This window comes from Agelaius phoeniceus, chromosome 2, assembly GCF_051311805.1.
Source record: "Agelaius phoeniceus isolate bAgePho1 chromosome 2, bAgePho1.hap1, whole genome shotgun sequence".
In the NCBI taxonomy this organism is placed as follows: domain Eukaryota; kingdom Metazoa; phylum Chordata; class Aves; order Passeriformes; family Icteridae; genus Agelaius; species Agelaius phoeniceus.
In genome coordinates this window covers 20518898-20538266 of record NC_135266.1, presented here as the reverse complement: position 1 = coordinate 20538266, position 19369 = coordinate 20518898, and the positions used below count along the sequence as shown (strand labels likewise).

The following is a 19369-nucleotide window of genomic DNA, read 5'->3' as shown; positions in this document are numbered from 1 at the left end:
TATAAATATTTACTGATTTCTCATTGTTTCCATGGGGGTTTAGCAATCTTAGGAATATTAGAATTTGCACAAATTTCAGAGGTACTTATGGACAAATGAAGTAGCAGTGGAAATTGAAATGCCCTCAGTGAAGGGTGGGCAGCAGTCAGAACTCTGTTTTCTTCTGCTTGCCCTCCATGTAGAGAAGGATTTATGGCAGCTCAACAAGCCAAAGCACATCCTGTCCTTGCCAGAGGAGATATTTTCAGGACACTGGAGCCAGGAGGGAATCAAAGGGGTCCCTGGGAAGTGGGGAGAAATTGCAGAACTGTGGGCACTATCTTTATACGGTTTCAATGTTAGGAGTTGCAGGGAGAGAAAGGTACAACTGTTAAGAGAAAAGGTTATTTAGGAACCTAATCTGCAAATCTGTTGGAAGCACTGCTCTTTGATGAGCCTTCTGTTTTTGTTTATATGCTTTTCAGATGGCTCTCAAATGGTAGAGCTGCTAGCATGACCTTGACACCATTAGAGCTCTTAATCTGTTGTGCTTAATCTTAATACAGTTTTGTATTTCATCACTGGCACCAATATACTGAATTATGTACTCAGGATTAATGCAAAACATAACTGGCATTCATCTCTTGTAAGAAACTAACTTTGGAAAAAATTGCTAGGTGCTTAGCTCCTGACTCTGCTGCAGGTTTTGCCACTACTTTGACATTGTGTCTGCAGCAGCTTCTTACTGGTAGAGCTTCAATCATCAGAAATTAACATTCCATTTAAACACAAGGCTTTACATCAAGGTCGTTATGTAAAACATATTATTTGACTCACAACCCCCTGCCAAAATGAACCAATTTTTTTTTAGGATTTTAATGTGCATCATCCTCAAATGGCTTTGCAACTGCAAAGAGATTGTTTTGCAGTAATAACCTTGAAAATCAATAGGTAATTGATGGGAAAGATTTTTTTTTGTGGAAACTTGTTTTTGGTTTGTGTTTAAATAAAATCTGGTCTAAACCCTGGCAAGGAAAAACATCAGACTGCTGTTTCTTAAGACAAAAAAAAAAAAAAAAAAAAGGGTAGTGATTTAAAAGCTTTATGGATTTGAGACTAAGATGCTGACTTCTCTGTTGAATTACCTCATTCTTCTTAACTATGCAGGGGTAGCCTCTGTCCTTTTAAGATGTTATGCTTGTGAAGTTGTATGCAGTATCATAAGTTAGTTCCAGCTATTTATAGACTTATGGGTTAAGTTTTGAGATACCTTTAATTTTTCCTTGTGGTTCTGGGTTTTTAGGTAATTCTTGGAATTTTCAAGTTGGCTGTGAGGGAAGGTTAGAGCCAAATTACTGTTTTCTTTGGGTTTGCACTGGTTTGTAAAGAAAAGAGTAACATTTAAATGCCTTTTATATTTGAAAAGCCTTTCCTGTTCTTTCACTCTGCATCCTTCCTTCTTCTTTCCTGGCTGGAGTGACTTTGGGTACTGTAGTGTCAGGTGTGCTGGTTGAGAATGGACCTTAATAAAAGTAACTTGGACTTGGTGGCACAAAGTGTCATATTATTTTATTTTAATGCTTTTTCTTTTCTCTCCTTAGAGCTCACACAAATTGAGGATCCAAGGGAACAATGGAGAAGGGAGCAAGAACGCATGCTGAAGGAATATTTAGTAGTTGCCCAGGAGGCACTCAATGCCAAGAAAGAGATTTACCAAATAAAGCAGCAGCGTTTTGAGCTAGCCCAAGAAGAATATCAACAATTGCACAAAATGTGTGAGGATGACAGCCGTTCCTATGCCAGCTGTGAGTTTACTACCTTTTCTTGATATTACCCACCTGCCCTCACAAGATGTGGTGTAAGAAATAGTGTGAAGTATTTCCATCACCTGATTCTTCTCTGAATGAAGGTCCTGACTACAGCAGTGAGGTGCTGTCCTTTGACTCTGCAATTCAACAATTCAATGTCTTCCAATTCCTGTTACGTCTGTTACAACAGAGATTTAATAGGGATAAATGTTAGCATTAAAAAGAGATGTAACTTTAAGCAGGTGTATATCCCAGCCGGTATTTCTGCCTATCTTGGAGCCAGGTGTAGTGATGCTTCCTGCAAGGCAACAAGGGCTGAATGTTGCTGGATCAGCTGCCTACCTGCACTCCTAAACTCAAAGATTATTTTCCACTCAACATAGGAGGGAGCCATCAGCTTAGGGGGAGCCTCCTGTGGATCCGTAGTCTGCTTAGCGAATTTACAAAGAGTTAGGGACAAGCTGTTTTGTTTGAGAGTACCTCTGACCATGAAGCAGGAGACAATATTGCATTAGTTCACCTCATTCTTGAGTGCCAGCCTGTGATACTGATGTTGGTGATAGAGAGCTTTAATTCCCTGCCCTTTTAATTCTTCAGATGTCTCTGGTAGCTTGGAGTAGATAATACACTTTTTCTGAATTCTGAAGATGTTGCCCCATTGTCATGGCTGTTGGTTGGTGCAGGTGTCTTTGTCAAAGAGTCAACCGGACTAGTTCTAAGAAGTGGATATACCCAACAGCCACATGGAACTTAGTGGAGTTTTACTGTTTTTTTTTTTTTACTTGGAGTTTTTCAGTGTCTGTACAGTCATTGTTTTAACTGCAGGTTTGCTGTTAAATGCCAAGGATTTAATAAGAATGGGAAGCTCTGCTTTGGCCTTTTCTGAAAATGTTCAAGAAATTTGACTGTGGAAGGGGGTTTACAGCAGGTATCTGGATAGATGTGTTTAGTACTGATTCAGTTGTATTTATTCATCCAGGGAAATTCATACATGTGCCAAAATCCCGAATAAAAGATGTTTTCTAGAGCTGAGGTGTCCCAGATGGTTTGTACCAAGTACTCTGTTACTGTTGAATTGGGTTTAATTTTCTTATTTAGTTTATATATATGTATTCTGTCATTCAGTTTGTAACATAACTGAACAGTTGTGACTAGTCTTATTTCCCCCTCTCATGTTCAAGTTTCTGAAGAAGTAGCAAGATATTTTCCTATTAAGGAAGAATTTTTTTAAAAGAAACTACTGTGTAAAGTGTGTTTAAAAAGTATTTAAAGACTTGGAATAAAGTAAAAGGTAGTGTCATCAGTATTTTTTGAGATTATAAAATCTAAATTGATATTTATTACAAAACCTTTCTAGGACCTTGGGCTTTTTTTTTTTTATTTGCAATAGTTCTGTGGGATATTTTATTGAATTACTTCAGGTGAATATACAGAAAGTTAGTTCTGTTGAAGATGAAAATATACTAGAAAAAGATAACCTTTTTCATTTTTTTGAAGCTCTTAGATAAACAAGTTATTTGAAACAGCAACAAAATATGACTGAAAATTCCAAAATTTGGGGTTATCTGTAATAAAAGCAAATGCTATGCCAATTTACTTATGTTTCTCAATCTTCTGATAGTTCAGGGTTTTGTAGGTGTATCTGGAGTTGAAAATGAGAATCTGTAAGAGAAATTACATAAAACTATTTGCTTGTTTTAAGGTGAAAAAATATTTTAATTTTCTACAGATGTGTTAATATATTTTATATTGGCTTAAGGTCATATGCATCAGTTTTAAGAAAATGGGATGGGCTGATTACTCAGATTATTTAATTTTTTTTTTTTTCCTTTTTGGGATTAATCATGCTGTCAATTAGAGATTCCCAAAAACTCCTTCTCCACTTGTTTTTCTTAATTTGACTCCTCCACTCCACTGTGGGATGCTTGTCTCTCTTTATTTTGCAGAAATATTAGACTTCTAATGTGAGTGCAATTACATTACCAAAGTTGGATGCTTATATAGCCAATATCTTTTCCTCCACTACCACTTGTTTCAAGTTGTTGAATTTAAAGAACTAGAACTTCACAAATTATTTTTCTCCACTTTGCTTGTGGGTGCTGCCATTGACTCAGTGTCGTGTGCTCATGAGTGGGAGGTGAGCTCAGCGGTTGTGGGTTGGCAAGGAGGTGCCCATGCAGCAGTTTTGTGACTCAGTTGTGATCAGCACAGTTAAAAAAAAAAAATCCATAGAAAATCCTGGATTTAGAGAATTAGTCCAGGCATGACTACTCATTTTGGCAAGTTCCTGCACACTCAACATGACCTTGGCATTGCAGTATTCTTTAAAGAGTCAAAAGGCCCCATGCAGCCCCAGACATGGATATGGGTTTCAGTGCAGCAGCCTTCAGCTCTGCAAAAGGATGGAAGGTCTGACAGCACAACCCCATCCATTCACATACCAGGCACTTTTCAGTGGGCCAGTGCTGCCTTGAATGGGTTGCTCCAGAAATCATGGTTGCTCTTGCCCCACCTATCCTCTAGGACCTTTACTTCATCTGTGCAGGCTTTAGCTTGTAATGCCACAGCTTGAAATCATTGCCTGACTGTAGACACCTTAAGACCTTACTTGCCAGGATTGGTTTGTATTTCAGTTCCCTACATTGTTGCTTTAGAAGGCAGCTTCTCTCCCTAGCTGGTCTAGTTTGTTCTGACAATAATTTTTTTAAACTTTAGTCCCTATCATAGTGTAAATTCAGTGTACCTAGGAAGTAACTAGTAATTATTAATATTACACAAATCGCTTGCTTCAGTGGATGCCATCATCCTATCACAGGAGCTAATTGCTTTTAGGAAATGCGCAGTGCTGCTATATGCAATTTTTGGTGGTGTTCAGGATGAAAAGAAAGTTTCAGGTGGGCCAAATGGAAATCTTCAGTTGTACTTCAGCACAGAGGATAATTTTAGAACCTAGTGACTTGTAAGTAAAAGAATTAATGAAATGGTTTATCAAGTAGTGCCACATCTTAACAATTGTTTTAAAGAAGGGGGAAAAAAAAAATAAAATACTGTTTTCCATCTGTTTAGCATTCTCTGGATTTTCAGCTAATACCAAGTATGACCCATATCAGATTAAAGCAGAAATAGCCAGCCGTCGTGACAGAGTGAGTAATCTTTTTTCATTTTGTAAAAATATGAATTAGACATGGGGAAGGGAGGGAGGGAAGGGTCTGTTTTACTTTAGCATTTACACTGAACATTGCATCCATTTCTAGAAATACAGTATTGAAAAGAGCTTTTTTGTTCTTATCCATCGCTCTGTTAAAACAGCTCTATATTAACTGCATTTTGGTGACTTGAGAAGTAATGCTTTTTCCATGGTAAAAATGCAAACATTTTTGTCACAAATGTCAGAGGCAAGCTCAGCCAGGCTTTCAGAAATTGCTTTTTCTCTACAAACTGCCACAAGTAGTAAATTCTCTGCAGCCAGATTCTTTCAGTTCAAACTCATTTACCCATTTTCAGTGAGGTTCTGCTGGACTGCAGGTTTAGCCACTTATTTGGAAATCTCTTCACAATTCAGTAGACCTATTGGCCAGATAGAATTTTTCAGCTGGTTGGCCAGAGCTCTTTTATGAGGAGAGGGAAATTCAAGTATTCTGACAAAAATAGGCAGCTCTGTAACAAAAATGTTCCTTATTTATGTATTTTTAAAAAAACCTAAAGTCATGGTTTTGATAAATAAGTATTTTAAAAAACACTTATCCTTGCAGGATAGTGTTCCATTTTTGTTGTAGTAACCACTTTTCACATGAGTGCCTCTGAAAATAAATCCCGTTCACCACCCTTCAAAGGCATTTATTCTATCTGTATATATTTATTACATGCTGACTAGTGTTTGCTTGTTTTACATACTCTAAATGTCAGTGTATTCTAAACAAGAAAACAAGCCTTATTTATTTAATATATGAAGAAAATAAACAAGTTTTTCACTTATGACTATCTTCCTCTCTTTCTCCTTAAACAAAACAACCTAGGGTACATAGGATATCATGTTCAAGTGACTGTGTGCATAGTCATTGAGTTGTTTCAGGAAATAGAATGAAATAGGCACTATAAACTTCTTGTGTACAGGTTGCATTTTCTCATTTTACTTCTGGTGAGTGTTAAAGGAGCTGGTGAGCATATAGAGCTTAGGGGCTTGTGCTATAAATTTTGATGAAAGGGAGAGAGCTGTGCAGGATGGTGGGACTCTGACAGTCCTGGTTTGCATCCTGGTACTGATGCAAAGCCCTATGCTCTTGGAATAGAGCGGAAGAAAAAACTAATTTTTTTATTTGCTTTTTTAAAAAATCTGTTTTGTAATGATTTTGTCATTTACTGATGTACATGTGAAAATCAATAATTTACTCTGGGTCAATTATAGCAAATATCCTGAGTTTGGTAGCTTCAGAAGAGAGAGCTTTTTTCCTTCTATCCCTGCCCCTCTTTGGGCTCACAGTTCAGTTTAGCCTCACTGAAACACCCCTATTCCCCTCATTTGTCTGCTGTCCCTTGCATTCTCCTCTCCCTGTTGCCTTCAGTTATCTGTCAGCTTTGGAGGGCAAGAAGCTCTTTCTCTGCAGATCATGCTTGGCTCTTCCATGGTCTGCACAACCCACTCAGGTAACTGTTTCCATAAAACCACAAGAACAGGTTTTTGGAGATGTCTTTGCTATGTCACTTTCAATTTATGCTCATTAGTTGGATCAAGATAATTGACCAGAGGGTTGAGAGGGCAGGATAATATGAAAATTAACTGTGGCAAGCCAGGCTGCCATTTCTGGGAGAGAGACCAGTTCTGCTGGCAGTAATTTTGTTTTCCTGGATAGAAAAATTAACAGCATTGAATGTTTTGTCTTTTTTAAAGTTGACTAAAGAATTTAAGACAGTTGAGAGGTGTCTTTGCTACAAAGGGAGAAGAAAATTTATATGGGTTGAAACTTGCTAGCTGTTAGCATAAACTATTGGAAAAAGAAACCTTATAGAATAGGTGAGGAAATTGATACTTTGAAAGCTGAATGTTTTGACTGCTTTTTGATTGGCCCTTATGATATTTAAGAAAGTCTTCTGTTATTTTAATGCACAATTTTAAAGCAAAAAAAGAAAAGAGAAATTATCACTTCCAGTTCTTTAAAGTAGCTTAAGATTTTGTATTTAAAAACCAATTATTTTTATTGTGGAAATTACTGTTACTTATTTTTAATTATTTTGTATTATTCAGCTTTCTAGGCTGAAACGAGAATTGGCACAGATGAAGCAGGAATTGCAATATAAAGAAAAAGGAGTGGAAACTCTGCAAGAGTAAGTTAAGAGTTCATGGGAGGATCTTTTTTTGGGGTTTGGGTTTATTTTTTAATTGCCTTTGAATGAATTTCATAGAAAAGTGTTGTCAAAAATAAAACTTTAAAGGCTTTGCTTCAGACTTTCAGCTGTGATAGTGATGCAGGGTGAGAACAATGTGAAAGGACAGAAGAAGAGTTAAACAGAATTGGTTGGAGTTGTGATTTTGTAGGTTCATATGCAAGAATAGCTTTATAGGCCATGTTCTTTAACTTTTACTCAAGATATTGCCAAACTGGAATTAGATTTTAAAAAATATTTCCCAAAATATCTTTCTGGAGATACCTACTGCCTGGAGCACAGCCCAAAGCACCATGCTGTTGAGTAGTTTCCCCATGGCAGTACCAAGGCTTTCTGGCTGGGCACAGATCTTTTGTTTGAGGGATTTCTGTACACCACAACGCTGCTTCTCCCTGTTACCTGATGGTCAGGCCATCTCACTCTGCACTGTATGGCTGATTTGTGCTTGTACTGTAAATCTAGTGGTCTGTGGGACCTTGGGTTGTGTTGCATGTGTGCAGAATGTCTGCATGTAAAAGTGACTCCTCATCTCTTCCCAGTAAGGAAAGGAAGCTCAGGGCAATTTGCCACTGCTCCCAGGGCAATTGGGCAGCCCTGCTGTTTGCTGTGTGCACAGTGGTGTCAGAGGTTGTGAAATGTTGTGGTGACCCTCTCCCTGCCACTCTTCCTGCAGGCCATCTGATGGGAAGGGAACTGCGTGGCTGCCCTCTGTGTGTGCTTAGTCACCTGCACACGTAGCTCATACACGGGATGCCCAGTGGGATAGGGACAGAGGTTGCCAGGCCATGAAAAAGATGGCAGGTAAACACAGGTTGTTGTGGCTTCCAGATTCCTTCAGCAAGGCCAGTGGCTAGACCAAGAGCTTGAACAGCACTTGGATCTGCCTTGGATATGTGGCTGTGCATTTAGAAACCTTGGCCTTTTTCCAGCATGCATGTGAGCAAAGTGCCTAATGCAGGAGCTTCCTGAAAATGTTATAACTGTTGCATGTCTAATGGATTTTGCAACATAAGTGCAGCAGCTGCAGAAATATTTTGAAGCTTTGGACTTATTGTGTTGGTGCTACAAAGCATGGGCTTTCACTTCAGGAATTCTGATGAAATTCCAGGGATCTTGGAGCAGTTAGGGTACTTACTTTCCAATTTTGATTGATACTACGATAACAAAGCAAATTAAAGGAAGATTCTCAGATTTAACTTCTAAAAAAGAAGGAGTAACCCATACACTTAATATTTTTGGTGTGTCTGATTTGGTTTTTTAATAACAAAATTTTCTGTTTTTTTTAAAACAAGGCTCTTTGGTTTATAGTGCATTTAGAAAGTTTCATAGGAGAAAACTTGTTCAACCAAAATACCAAAAATCTTAATTGGCAGATGCAAGGTAATCATTTATTAATAAATGTATTTTTATTGAAGTATTTAGAGGTAGTTGAGGGAATAGATAATGTATGATATTAACTGAAAATTAGTAAAATAAAGCATTCAAAGTATTTGCAGTTTCAATACACTAAGTAATACTTTAAAGATAGCCAACATATTGGTATGGTGGTGTAGATATGTAAACAGTAACAGAACAAAACCAATTTTGTCTTATGATTCTTAATCATATTTTCTTAGAGTAAGAATTGCTATTCCATTTCTGCTTTTTAAATTTGTTTTCCTTTTCTGGGTTATTGGGTTATTTTAAGGATATAGGTTCAATTATTTTATAAAAGGACTAACCACTTGACTAGGATCATGAAAGCATTTGAAGACCATTTGAAACTCAAGATTGTTTTAATTAGTGTAATTCATTTAAGATAGTCCAGTAAAGTAGTGCAACTTCTTGAAAAATAAAGTCTGTGAATGATTAAGAATACAAATGTTAGTCTTGGATTATAGCCCAAGTCAAGTTGCCCATGTTCCAGGATGGGGTTATAGGAGAGACATTCAAGAGAGGAATTATTTTAAAGCATATGTGATTATCAGTGGTCACTCTGGGCGTGTAGTTTAGAAGTTCAGGCGTGACAACTCAGGGCTTCAGTGCTGCTCATTGCTGCTGTTGCTGTGGTCACTCTCTGTCCCGTTGATGCACTGGTGGCACTTGTTATGTTTGCTGGAGCTGGGGAGAACCTTTTGCCTGTGAGTTACCTGGAGCTGTGCTCTGCTCTCTGCAGTGACTTCTTCACTTGTGAAAGAAGACTTGTGGTTTTGTTTTTGTTTCGTGCTTTTAAGTGGTTTTTTTATTTCCTCTTCTGGTGAGATACATGTGGTTTTTTTGGGAGTATTTTGCTTCTAGGAGGAAGTGAGCCAATTTGGAGCATACTTAAACTAACAGCTGAAGAGAGGAGCTTCTCTCACCTCCTTGTGTAGTCAGTAGACAAATTAGCCTGAAAGCCTAACTGTGCTCTAGCCTGTCCCTGTGCAATCTCTCCCCTACCTCCTGTATTTGTTGGGAGAGAAGGGTCACGCAAGTCAAGTACCAAGGCTGAAGTAGTTTAGTTTTTCCTTATCCTCAAAGTAAGTATATTGTCTGAAAAGAATTTCATTGCTCCTTCTTTAAAACAAAAATGCTGAGTTTTTTTTACTATGTTTCCCCCCTACTCCGCTTCCCTTTCCCCTTTAAAGTTTATTCATTTCAGACATTTCCCACTTCTGTTACATTTTCTGAAGTTTTGGTCTGCGTCATTCTTCTTCCTTCTTGTGCTAAGTCAAATCTTCAAGTAACTGCTAGACTGCAAATGGCATGCATCCTGTTCAGGTTTTTTAAAGGCATGTACATCACTTTTTTTCAAGTGTAAGCCAAGAACAACATTAGGAGCCATCAAACTTGGGGCTTTACATCTGGCTGAATGTTTGCTTTGAAACTGTTACCAAAATGGCATCATGTGCAGATATTGGAACTTGCTGCCAGGCGACTCTCTGTGCAGCCTTGCTTGGTGTAGCTCTCAGAGAAGAGACAGCTTTTATGGAGAAGGTGGTTGGGTTGCTCAGTATTTCCATCACTTTATGTTGCTGTGTGATTCAAATGCCTTTGTTAAATGCAAATCTCTTACATTGACATTTTCCATGTACAGTGTCTGCCTTGGACTGTGTTTTGTTTTCTGTTCTTTTTAATTTTAGTAAAATGGCTTAACCATCTTTGAGGAGAATGAAAAGAAAACAAAATCACAAAATGACTACAGAAGTGGGGTTTTATGAGTGGAGACATGATTGAGGGGGATTTTGATACCTCTACAACTTCAATACTGTCAGAATTCCAATATTCATAGAGCTCCAGCTGTATATCAGGACTGTACTTTCTACAGTTTCATCTAAATTTGGTAATGTTGTGTGTGATAAACCTTTGGACATGGGTTTGTGTTTGCCCAGTGGAGACTTTGTAGAGCTTATTGTTCAAAGCCTGCAAAGATCCCCACCCTGCAGGATGGTGCACCTTGGCCTCCACCACCTTTGCCCCAAGGTACGTCTGATCCTGTCACAGTCCAAACTTACAGGGTTAAATATGAGCCTTTTCTGGAGCAAATTCCTTCCTCTGGCCTGGCAGCAGGGACTGAGAAGGAGGAGCAGTTCCTTCTCCCCTGTGTTTTCAGTGACCCTACTGCTCCCTGGCAGGAATTTTGGAGGAAGAAGGCGTTTAGCAACAAAGGAAATGAAAACTTGGCCAGTTGGCCAGGAGAGCAGAGTGAATGCTGTGAGAAGTCGGGAGTGACAAGCAGTTAGGACTGGCTAAACAATTTGTAGCTACAGACTAATTTAGAGGTTAGGGGATCTGACAAAAACTTTAAAATTAGATTTTCGCTGGAGTACAGGCCTGTGCTTTGGTGGAGGAAAATGGAGGAATATGGAATCTGCCCCATAGGACTGAAACAATGACCAAACATTAATAGTGTCTGTATCCTAGAAACATCTTCATATCTTTATAGTCTTGCATGGTAGTTGAATATTCTTGCTATGCATACAAAGGTCTGATCTGTATTTTTAGCATGCTATTTTCCATTAATAAAATGGAAGACTCCTGTTAACTCTAGGCTTTCAGATATAGATCTTTATGAAAAAAAGGAAAAGAATTATTAGACAATAAATAACAGGTAATTTTGTAAGCTACTTTAGTCAGTTTGGGTTGCCAGCAATACTGATTTAAGCCTAAATATTTTTGGCAGGAGGAACTTCTCCAATTCTTTCCTTAAACAAATACCAATTCATAAGCTGGGCTCCAAAGTGGCGTCCAGGAACATGAATATGTGGATAACTGGACAGAAATCTGGTTGAAATTAAATAATTTCCTTTTCCTGAAATGCCACCTTAGTCCTGGCAAACAGTATAATGAGCAGTTGTGTAGAAGGCAGTTTCATGTCTAATATTTGAATATAGTTCTTAACATTACAGTTACCTTCATATAAAAATGTGTTATCTTTTTAACGTGACTTTTAGTGAATTGGATTAGTTGTTTTATCTGCTCAGGATTTCAACTAAAACTTAGTGAAGACTCAACATTTTGAAAACAAAAACAAACAAACCCCCAACTTTAATATGCATGACATTTAAGTCCTTTCTTGTTCTTGAACCACTATTCATAAAAGATTGTATGTTTTCTTATGTAACTTGGGGAAATTTGTGTTCAAAGAAAAATCTTGAGATGCAGACTTATTTTGTGTTGTCTCCAAAAAGAAAAACTGTCAGAAAAAAACATAACAAATTAAAACCGTAGAAATCAACCTGTTTTTTTCCTAAATATTGTGAGCTATGCAATAAAACCACAGGATTTTCATATACTCCTTTTGATTTTTCATTTTAAAGTTTTAATTTTAAAACAAGTAATCAGGTGTAAGGGGAATTGCACTGCTTGTGTTTTAACTGGCAGAACATGCTGAGAGACTCTTGTTGACACTCTTAGTTTAATGTAATAGCTATCTTGAAACTTGTTAGTTAGTCTCAATATTTTAAATAGAGTTTGGATATTCTTCTGTGTGTATAGCATACCTTCTCCTACTGCATCTTTTTGTAGATTGATGTCCTTTGTCATGAACAATGTGTGTTTTTATCTTTAATTCTGTTAACCTGGCATACCTTTTCCTGAAGCTATTTGTTCTTAGCATTGGCCTAAAGACTTATACACTTTACCACATTTTCTCTGTATACATTCTTTTCATGATAGATTACAGGAAAATTTAGTTTTCCATATTTTAACAGGAACTTCACATGATTTTCAATAGTTGGTGTAAATAACCTGTTAAAACTCCATAGCCATTTGTTGTAAATCCAAGACCAAATAGTTCTTCTGATAAGTTCACTATAGTCTCTTGTCTTATTCTTTATCTATAAATCAAAGCAAATTATCAAGATTATACACTGGACTAGTCTTCTGCATCCTGATATGTTGTCCTTTAGTATTGTGAAATGTTGGAAAATAGGTTGAAAACTCAGCCAGTGGATGTTTCACTTGAGTGATTTTAATATGTCAAGATGGAAACATTAGTATTATTTCAGTCTTATGTCATAGCTTGTGCTCTTGCTTCTTGCTTAAAGGTGTAAAATCTTCTGGGATGTTCCCATATCATGTTTTTCAGTGCAGAATGATAATGTCTTATAGATATCTTATGGAAAAGATAGTCAAATAGGCCTATAATGGCAGGATAGCATTTGCAATAAAATTTTAGGCATTAAAAATTTCTTCCTGAGAAAATTTAAATGCCTTTGTTAGAAACTTCTAAAGCAGGATCAAGTAGAAGCCTTGGAAGAGATACTGAAATATGTGATGCTGCATGAAAAACATGACAGCCAGACTGCTCAACCTTTTGAGTTATAACCATCTAGGTTAGTTTTAGGTTAATTTTGCTTTTGGTGCATGAAATCACCCACAGACATTACTCATAAGTAAGCTCTGCATTAGGATATTAAACCCAGGAAATTTGTTGCTTCTGCAGAACCTGGGTAGATAATTGCTTTGCTTTGTCTTTAGAGTGGTCTTGGCACTGAGTGCAGTGTTAATTCCAAGTAGACTATAATTTTATTCCTGGAAATGAAGTGGTACATGAATAAACAAGGTCTTAAAAAGTCCTTGCTTTCTAATTATGTGCAAATTCCTAAATTTTTCTTAATATTTTCAACAGGATTGATCGTAAGATGTCAAATGCTCACACAAATTACAGACTGGATGAAGCACAAGCTATAATGAGTGAACTTCGAACCATAAAGAAAGCTATATGCACAGGTGAAAAAGAAAGGCAGGACCTTATGCAGGTAAAAAATATGCTGCTAAATAGTGGTAACCTATCTCTGTTTTCTTGCTTGGGATTGCATTGGGTTTACCAAGTTTAAATAAGAAAGTAGGATGGCCTAAACTGATTTTTCTGTTTGATAATTACCAATAGCAAGCAGTTCAAAAATGGTAAGTGGTCATTTTCTGTATTGTGAGCACAGGACTTCATATGCATTTCATATTTTTGTCTTAAGTTTCATTTAGCTCAGTGTTTAATTGAATATAGCTTTTTATTGTTGCTATGTTGATAGTTGCTATGTAGTAATTACATGGTATTAAGAAAAAGCCTTTGTGATTTGTGGTAGTTGTTTTAAATTTTATTTTATGTCTCTCTGTATTACCTACAATGAAGTAGGATTGAGAGTTCATGTGCTAAAATGATTTATCCTTGTGTCAACCATGTGTTTCCCTTTGTATGTATTTCCCCACACTGGATCTCTGTCACTGTCACACTTTTTGCCCCAAGCTCTCAAGTTTACGAGTATATCAAGGCTCTTGTTAGTTTCAAAATGGTCTCAGAAAACCTTCAAATAGTATGAATAAATACAATGTGTATGCAAGCATGAAATTGATGAATTAGAGCATGAGGATTGAGGGGAGATACAAACCTAAGAAGTGGAACTTCTGAATGGATTCTGTGCTCTGCCTCGGACTCCCAGTTGTGTGTTTGTTATTAATGTGATAAGAGCTTGATCAAAGAACAATGACCCTCTGCCACCAAGGGATTTCACTACAGACCTGCCTAAATATGCTGCACATACAGAGAGGTGATAAGGACAGTTCTCTTCATCCAATATTGAAGCATTTGTTTGGAAGAAGGCATCTTTGTTACCTAAGGTTATGGAACCATACAAATTACCATTGCCATGCAAATGTTTTCTTTCAGTTTTCTCTGCAGTAGTGTTTTTCTTTTTTTTTCTTTTCAGTTGTAAAATGATATAGGAAATTTATAATCTACATATAATGAATTTCCATAATTATGTAATTATTAAGTTTCCAGTGCATTACACAAAGATCATCTGATGGACCACAGATCCTTGTTCAAGTAGACAGAACACTGAAGTCACTATGAAAAGTTTCTGCCTTGGCAACTTTTAGCATACTTGTTATTTTGGGCTGGCCAAGTTTTAAAGTGATTCTTAGTGTTCCATGTGCCTAGCTAGCAAGAAGTGATTAGAAAGACAGTTCTTCATGGATGCAATAACACACATTTTAAGAAAATAACTGGTAATATAAGGACTTATGTGTGAGCTCTTGGAGCAGTTTAACTACTCGCCTTGTTTTTACTTCCCCAGTAGATTTTTTTGCCTCTTTTCCTTACATTTTCAGCCCTCAGTGGCAGTAAATCCAGCTGTAAACATTCAGATGCTTTGAAAATCATATTTGGTAAACCAATTTTAAATGTGCTTGCAGTTTCTTTAAATAGTGTTGTGGGAGTTAGAACTCTAGGATCAAGGATTTGGCAGTGCTGGCAGGACCAGAATGTAGAAGTTGCACAAAACAAAAGCAAAAATGAAAGTGTTTCATCCTTCTTCATGGCTTTGTGTGATGTACAGGAAATATGAGTCTAGGAATTATCTTTTTTAAATTAATTACAATCTTTTCTGATGGAATCCAATATTACAGCATTAGAGTATATGCAGTCCAGGAGAATGTAGAAAACAGTTGTTCCACACAAGTGTAGCATGCAAAACATTTCTTCATGTTTTGTTATAATGGCTATACAGAATTAAATGTCATCATTTACAAGGTCTGTAGTTGTAAAAAAATGGTGTATTTTTGCCAGCTTACTGTGCTCTGCAAAAATACCCACCTCTCTTTTTAAATTTTGGCCAAAAAAATTACTTTTGGTGTCACCAAAGTAATCTGTGCTATGCCTTATAATAACTATTGAATATTATTGTCATAAATGTAGTTAGCTATGTCAAATAAGTACAAGTCTGTTTGAAATGTCTTCCTAATAAGTTCAGAATTCAATTTTTATTTTCCTATTAATATTTGAGTTGTACTGCCCTTGAAAACAATACATTTTAAAGCTATTGCTGTTCAGAAAAACTTCCTTAGGAAATCTTTTTTATTTTGAAATTTGTTAATAGATGATTTAGAAGCATAGTGTAAAAAATATGGGGTTTTATTTCAGAGAAGGGAAACAGACCGTTTCTTACTACTTTTTAATTTAATCTGGCCAGTGTAAGCAACAGAACTAAACAGAGTAGAAGTGACTCAGTCTTGTGTAGGTGCTTGGAAAATTGTAGCTGTTGTAGAGTATGATAATTGGTTTAGTTGTGTGGGTGAGGGTGGTCAGATTTAAATTGGATGCTGTGATTACAAATAAAGCAAAATATGCAGTGCTACTGCTCAAAAAAAGTGGGCAGACTTCTTATATAAAGTTGAATAATACAGGTATATGGTTAGGTTCCTGAAAGCAGCATGTTTACTTCTTCTCCCCCATCTCTTTCTTAATTTTGTTTCTGTTCAGTATGTGTATTGTTTTAAAATGTCGTCCTTGGAGAGCGATGGACTTTGGTTTTTGTGGGGTTTTTATTTCTTCTTTTTTCTTTTCTCTTTGTTACCAGATAAATTGGCTAAATAGGTTAGATAGGAAGTGCACTGAAATTGTGCAGAGTGCTTCCAAATCAACAGATAATGGTGAAATGACAGTGCTCATTTCTCTGGTTTTGGGTAAGTCTGGGCTGGTGTGCCTAGAACTTCCCATTAGCAGGAGGCTTATTGGACAGTTTCTGTGGGATTGCCATAAACAATCCTTAAACTCCAGATGAAAGATGGATTCCTCTGTGTAGCTGGGGAGGAAATTACTCCTACTGTTTATAATAACAATTATAAATTGTTTCTATCTAAAAATGTGCTAACTCTGGTTGTAATTTTCCATGGTAGGGTTGCTGGTGCCTGTTTTCACTCATCCAACTAGGACTTAAAGCATTTATGCTTGCCCTAGGGTATTGTCATCTGTGCATGTAGATGTAATTTAAGGTGATGCTGCTTGGTGATTGCCACCTGTCAAATGCTTCCTCATTTTTAAGTAGGGGCCAGGATTCAGCAGCTGTGCCTGGATAGGAAGCCTGGCCAGCAGCCAAGTGGCCCTTCGTTACCTGCCAGGGAGAATGCTTGAGGGCATCAGGAGCATACCAGGAGTTCATAAAGTAGCTGAAATACAGGCAAAAATTTAGACTTAAGTTCTAGCATCAGGATCTGTGGTATTGCACATACCTGTAACATAATATGTGTTAGCCAAAGGTGGCAGATGGAACATAACTTATTTGGAGAAACTTCAGGCGTTCTGAATCCTGAGTTTTTGTTGATGCAACTGGCCATGCTTTACTGGGAAGAGGCCGTGATCTGAATTTATTATTTCCATGTTACAAACCCATTAGAGATCCCTCTTGATCCTCCATACAGCTGGAGTCTTGACAGGACTGGATGATTTCCAGTGAGTTTTGAAGAAGAGAGTTAGACAGGAGTCTACAGTTTTTATAAAGTAAAAGTTGTGGGGTTTTTCCCACATTGTGGAGCAGTTCCTTTCTTAAGGATAAAGGGACACTAGCTAGGGATCTCTTGGCAATGTAACTTGAAAGTGAATTAGCAGTTTCAGGCTGAGAAGAAAATATGTTTTTATCCTTCATTATAAAATGGCTTATTTCAGTTGGGAGGTGGCAGAAGAATTGGCTTTTTTGGTGGACCCAAGACAAGTTAAGCTTCTGGAGGCAAGTGATGGTAGCCTTGTCCTACTGCCAGCACGTCTGGCATTGCTCTGTGCTGTCCTCTCTCCTTGCCAATGCTGCTTGTGAAATCCCAGCCCCTCTGAGACTTGTAGAGAGCAGGCAGAGACTGAAGAGGGAGCAGCACAAGCTGTCCCATACATGGCATGAACCACGTGCCATTCCCTAATAGGAGGGAAGCAGTGTGCTTTAAAGGGCTGTCAGGGAGGAACACAGGGCCCACTCTTGTGGCTGGGGAGCCCACTTGCTCACTCATCCTGTACCAGGCTGGATGTTCTCCCTCTTTTTCATTTCTGGTGGAGGCTGGCCTGAGAGAGGGGCTGGTATATGAGAGCAAAGTGAATGGGCCATGCATGATGGAAATGGAGGCCATCAGCAAAAGCTGCTTTGCTGGCTAGTTTCAGGCCTGCTACAGTTCCATGATCCTGGATGCTTCCTAGGCTCTGAAACCAGATGCCTTCAGCATGGCCTCGCTCTTCTTGTCAGTAGCAAACAGTTGCTATTACACAGGTTCATTTCTAGTCTCTACTAATTGAATCTGATGTAAGGAAAAAGCAGCATTGCTGCGTTACTCTTTTTAAACTACGCTTTGAAGACTGAGAAATTTTCTGATAATTGGTTATGGACAGTAACCTCGGTTTGTTGCAAATCACTGGTAGTCAGAGCCACTGAAATTCCTGAGGACCAGCCTTTTCCCAGTGCAATGCCCCTGACTCTGTAATTCAGACACTAGAGTAAGCAGTTTTAGTAAGTTTTTTATGTGAATTTTTTGAACTAAATTTTTTGATTGTGTTATGATTTATAAATTATTACAGATTTTCAAATTTCTGATAGTTTTTTTTACCCCACATTTTTAGATTGTCCTTTTTCCTGTGAAGGATGGGTGAGAGGACAGAATGTTTTTTCATTTTTGTGTGATGTGTAATGCTTAGGATCTCTGTCATAAATGACAGCTGGTGATTTTGTTACTAATACTACATTATCTTTAATTTTTGAACAAGAGAGAATGCACAATGAGAAAGTAAAAGTGATACTAATATTTTTGTTCTTTTATTTGTAAGAGCCTGTCAACCAAGCTTATATTGTCAAAAAAGTTTTTTTTTGTTATTTTTTGAGATTCTGTCATATTCCCCTTTCCCCTCAAAGACTGATGTTTCTGCTTTACTCTGACAGTTTGTGTCATTGTCTAGACATTTCAGCGATGTCCCTTGCTTAACCCAAAGTGTAAAATATCTCTTAACTATGTGAACCCTGGCTAAGAGAGCACAGGGATGATACCAGCTGTCATAAAAGTGCAAGCAATACAAGGTATTCATCAAGTTGGATGAGATAACAGTAGTGACTAAGGAATGTAACCTGTGCAGAAGATGGCAAAAGGGCAGGTGAATCACATTTGTCTTCCCTATCAGCTAATGTGAAGTTGACAGCTGCTAGATTTAAAGAGCTGCAAGCCATACAGAAGATAAAACATTCACAGATCCAAAACAAATAATGTTAAGTCTGCTTACTGTTACATGCATCTTTAAAAGGAGAGGTTTATTTCAAAGTAAACCTTTTGCATGCTGGTAACACAACAATGAATTTTACTTTCTGTAAATAGCTCTGTATAGGCAGGCTACCAGTCTTTTTAAGCAATTTAAATTTTTTTTCTGTAATTAAGAAGTATTATAAGAACAAATTTTTCTAATATTTTTAAATATGTCTTTTCCTTTAGAGCCTGGCCAAATTAACAGATGGATTCAGGAATAGCTGTTGTATTACAGATTCCCTGCAGGATCTCCAGCACAATTCTAGTTCACTCAGTGACTCCTGTTTACCTCAACAACACTGTGATGCTTGTTCTCAGACTGACATCACTGGAGAGGTATGTGAGTGTTCCTATGTGAAACATTTGCTGTACAACATTAGCTGCTTTTGAACTACAGTGATACAGTGTTACTTACACTTTTAATTGAAGAGGTGTTGGCTGGAGCAGAAGGAGCAATCCAAAGCATTACTGCTGCTGAGGGAGTTGCATTTGCTTGTTGTTTCCACTGTGTGCAAGCTATGGGCTTGGGGGTTCTGCTGCTGGAGCGTGGCAGAAGGATGCAGGGGCATGCTCTGGGCAGTGACAGGTAAAGTCAGCTCCTGGACTCAGCCAGCCCAGCAGAACCCTTACTGCATTACCACTTTGGTGACTGCAGGTTCATCTTGGAGTAACAGCTCTGGCTTAGTTGTCCATTC

General features: G+C 37.6%; 1 protein-coding gene across 3 annotated transcripts in view; it reads left to right on the top strand.

The window, feature by feature from the left end:
- Nucleotides 1-19369, top strand: part of WWC3 (WWC family member 3) — a 100024-nt gene that overhangs the window by 41356 nt on the left and 39299 nt on the right. For all 3 annotated transcript variants that reach the window (XM_077173200.1, XM_077173192.1, XM_054628030.2), the window contains exons 3-7: nucleotides 1581-1784; nucleotides 4854-4930; nucleotides 7030-7109; nucleotides 13261-13390; nucleotides 18861-19010. In XM_077173200.1, the coding sequence (XP_077029315.1) occupies nucleotides 1581-1784; nucleotides 4854-4930; nucleotides 7030-7109; nucleotides 13261-13390; nucleotides 18861-19010 (641 nt within the window). The remainder of the gene's footprint in view (nucleotides 1-1580; nucleotides 1785-4853; nucleotides 4931-7029; nucleotides 7110-13260; nucleotides 13391-18860; nucleotides 19011-19369) is intronic.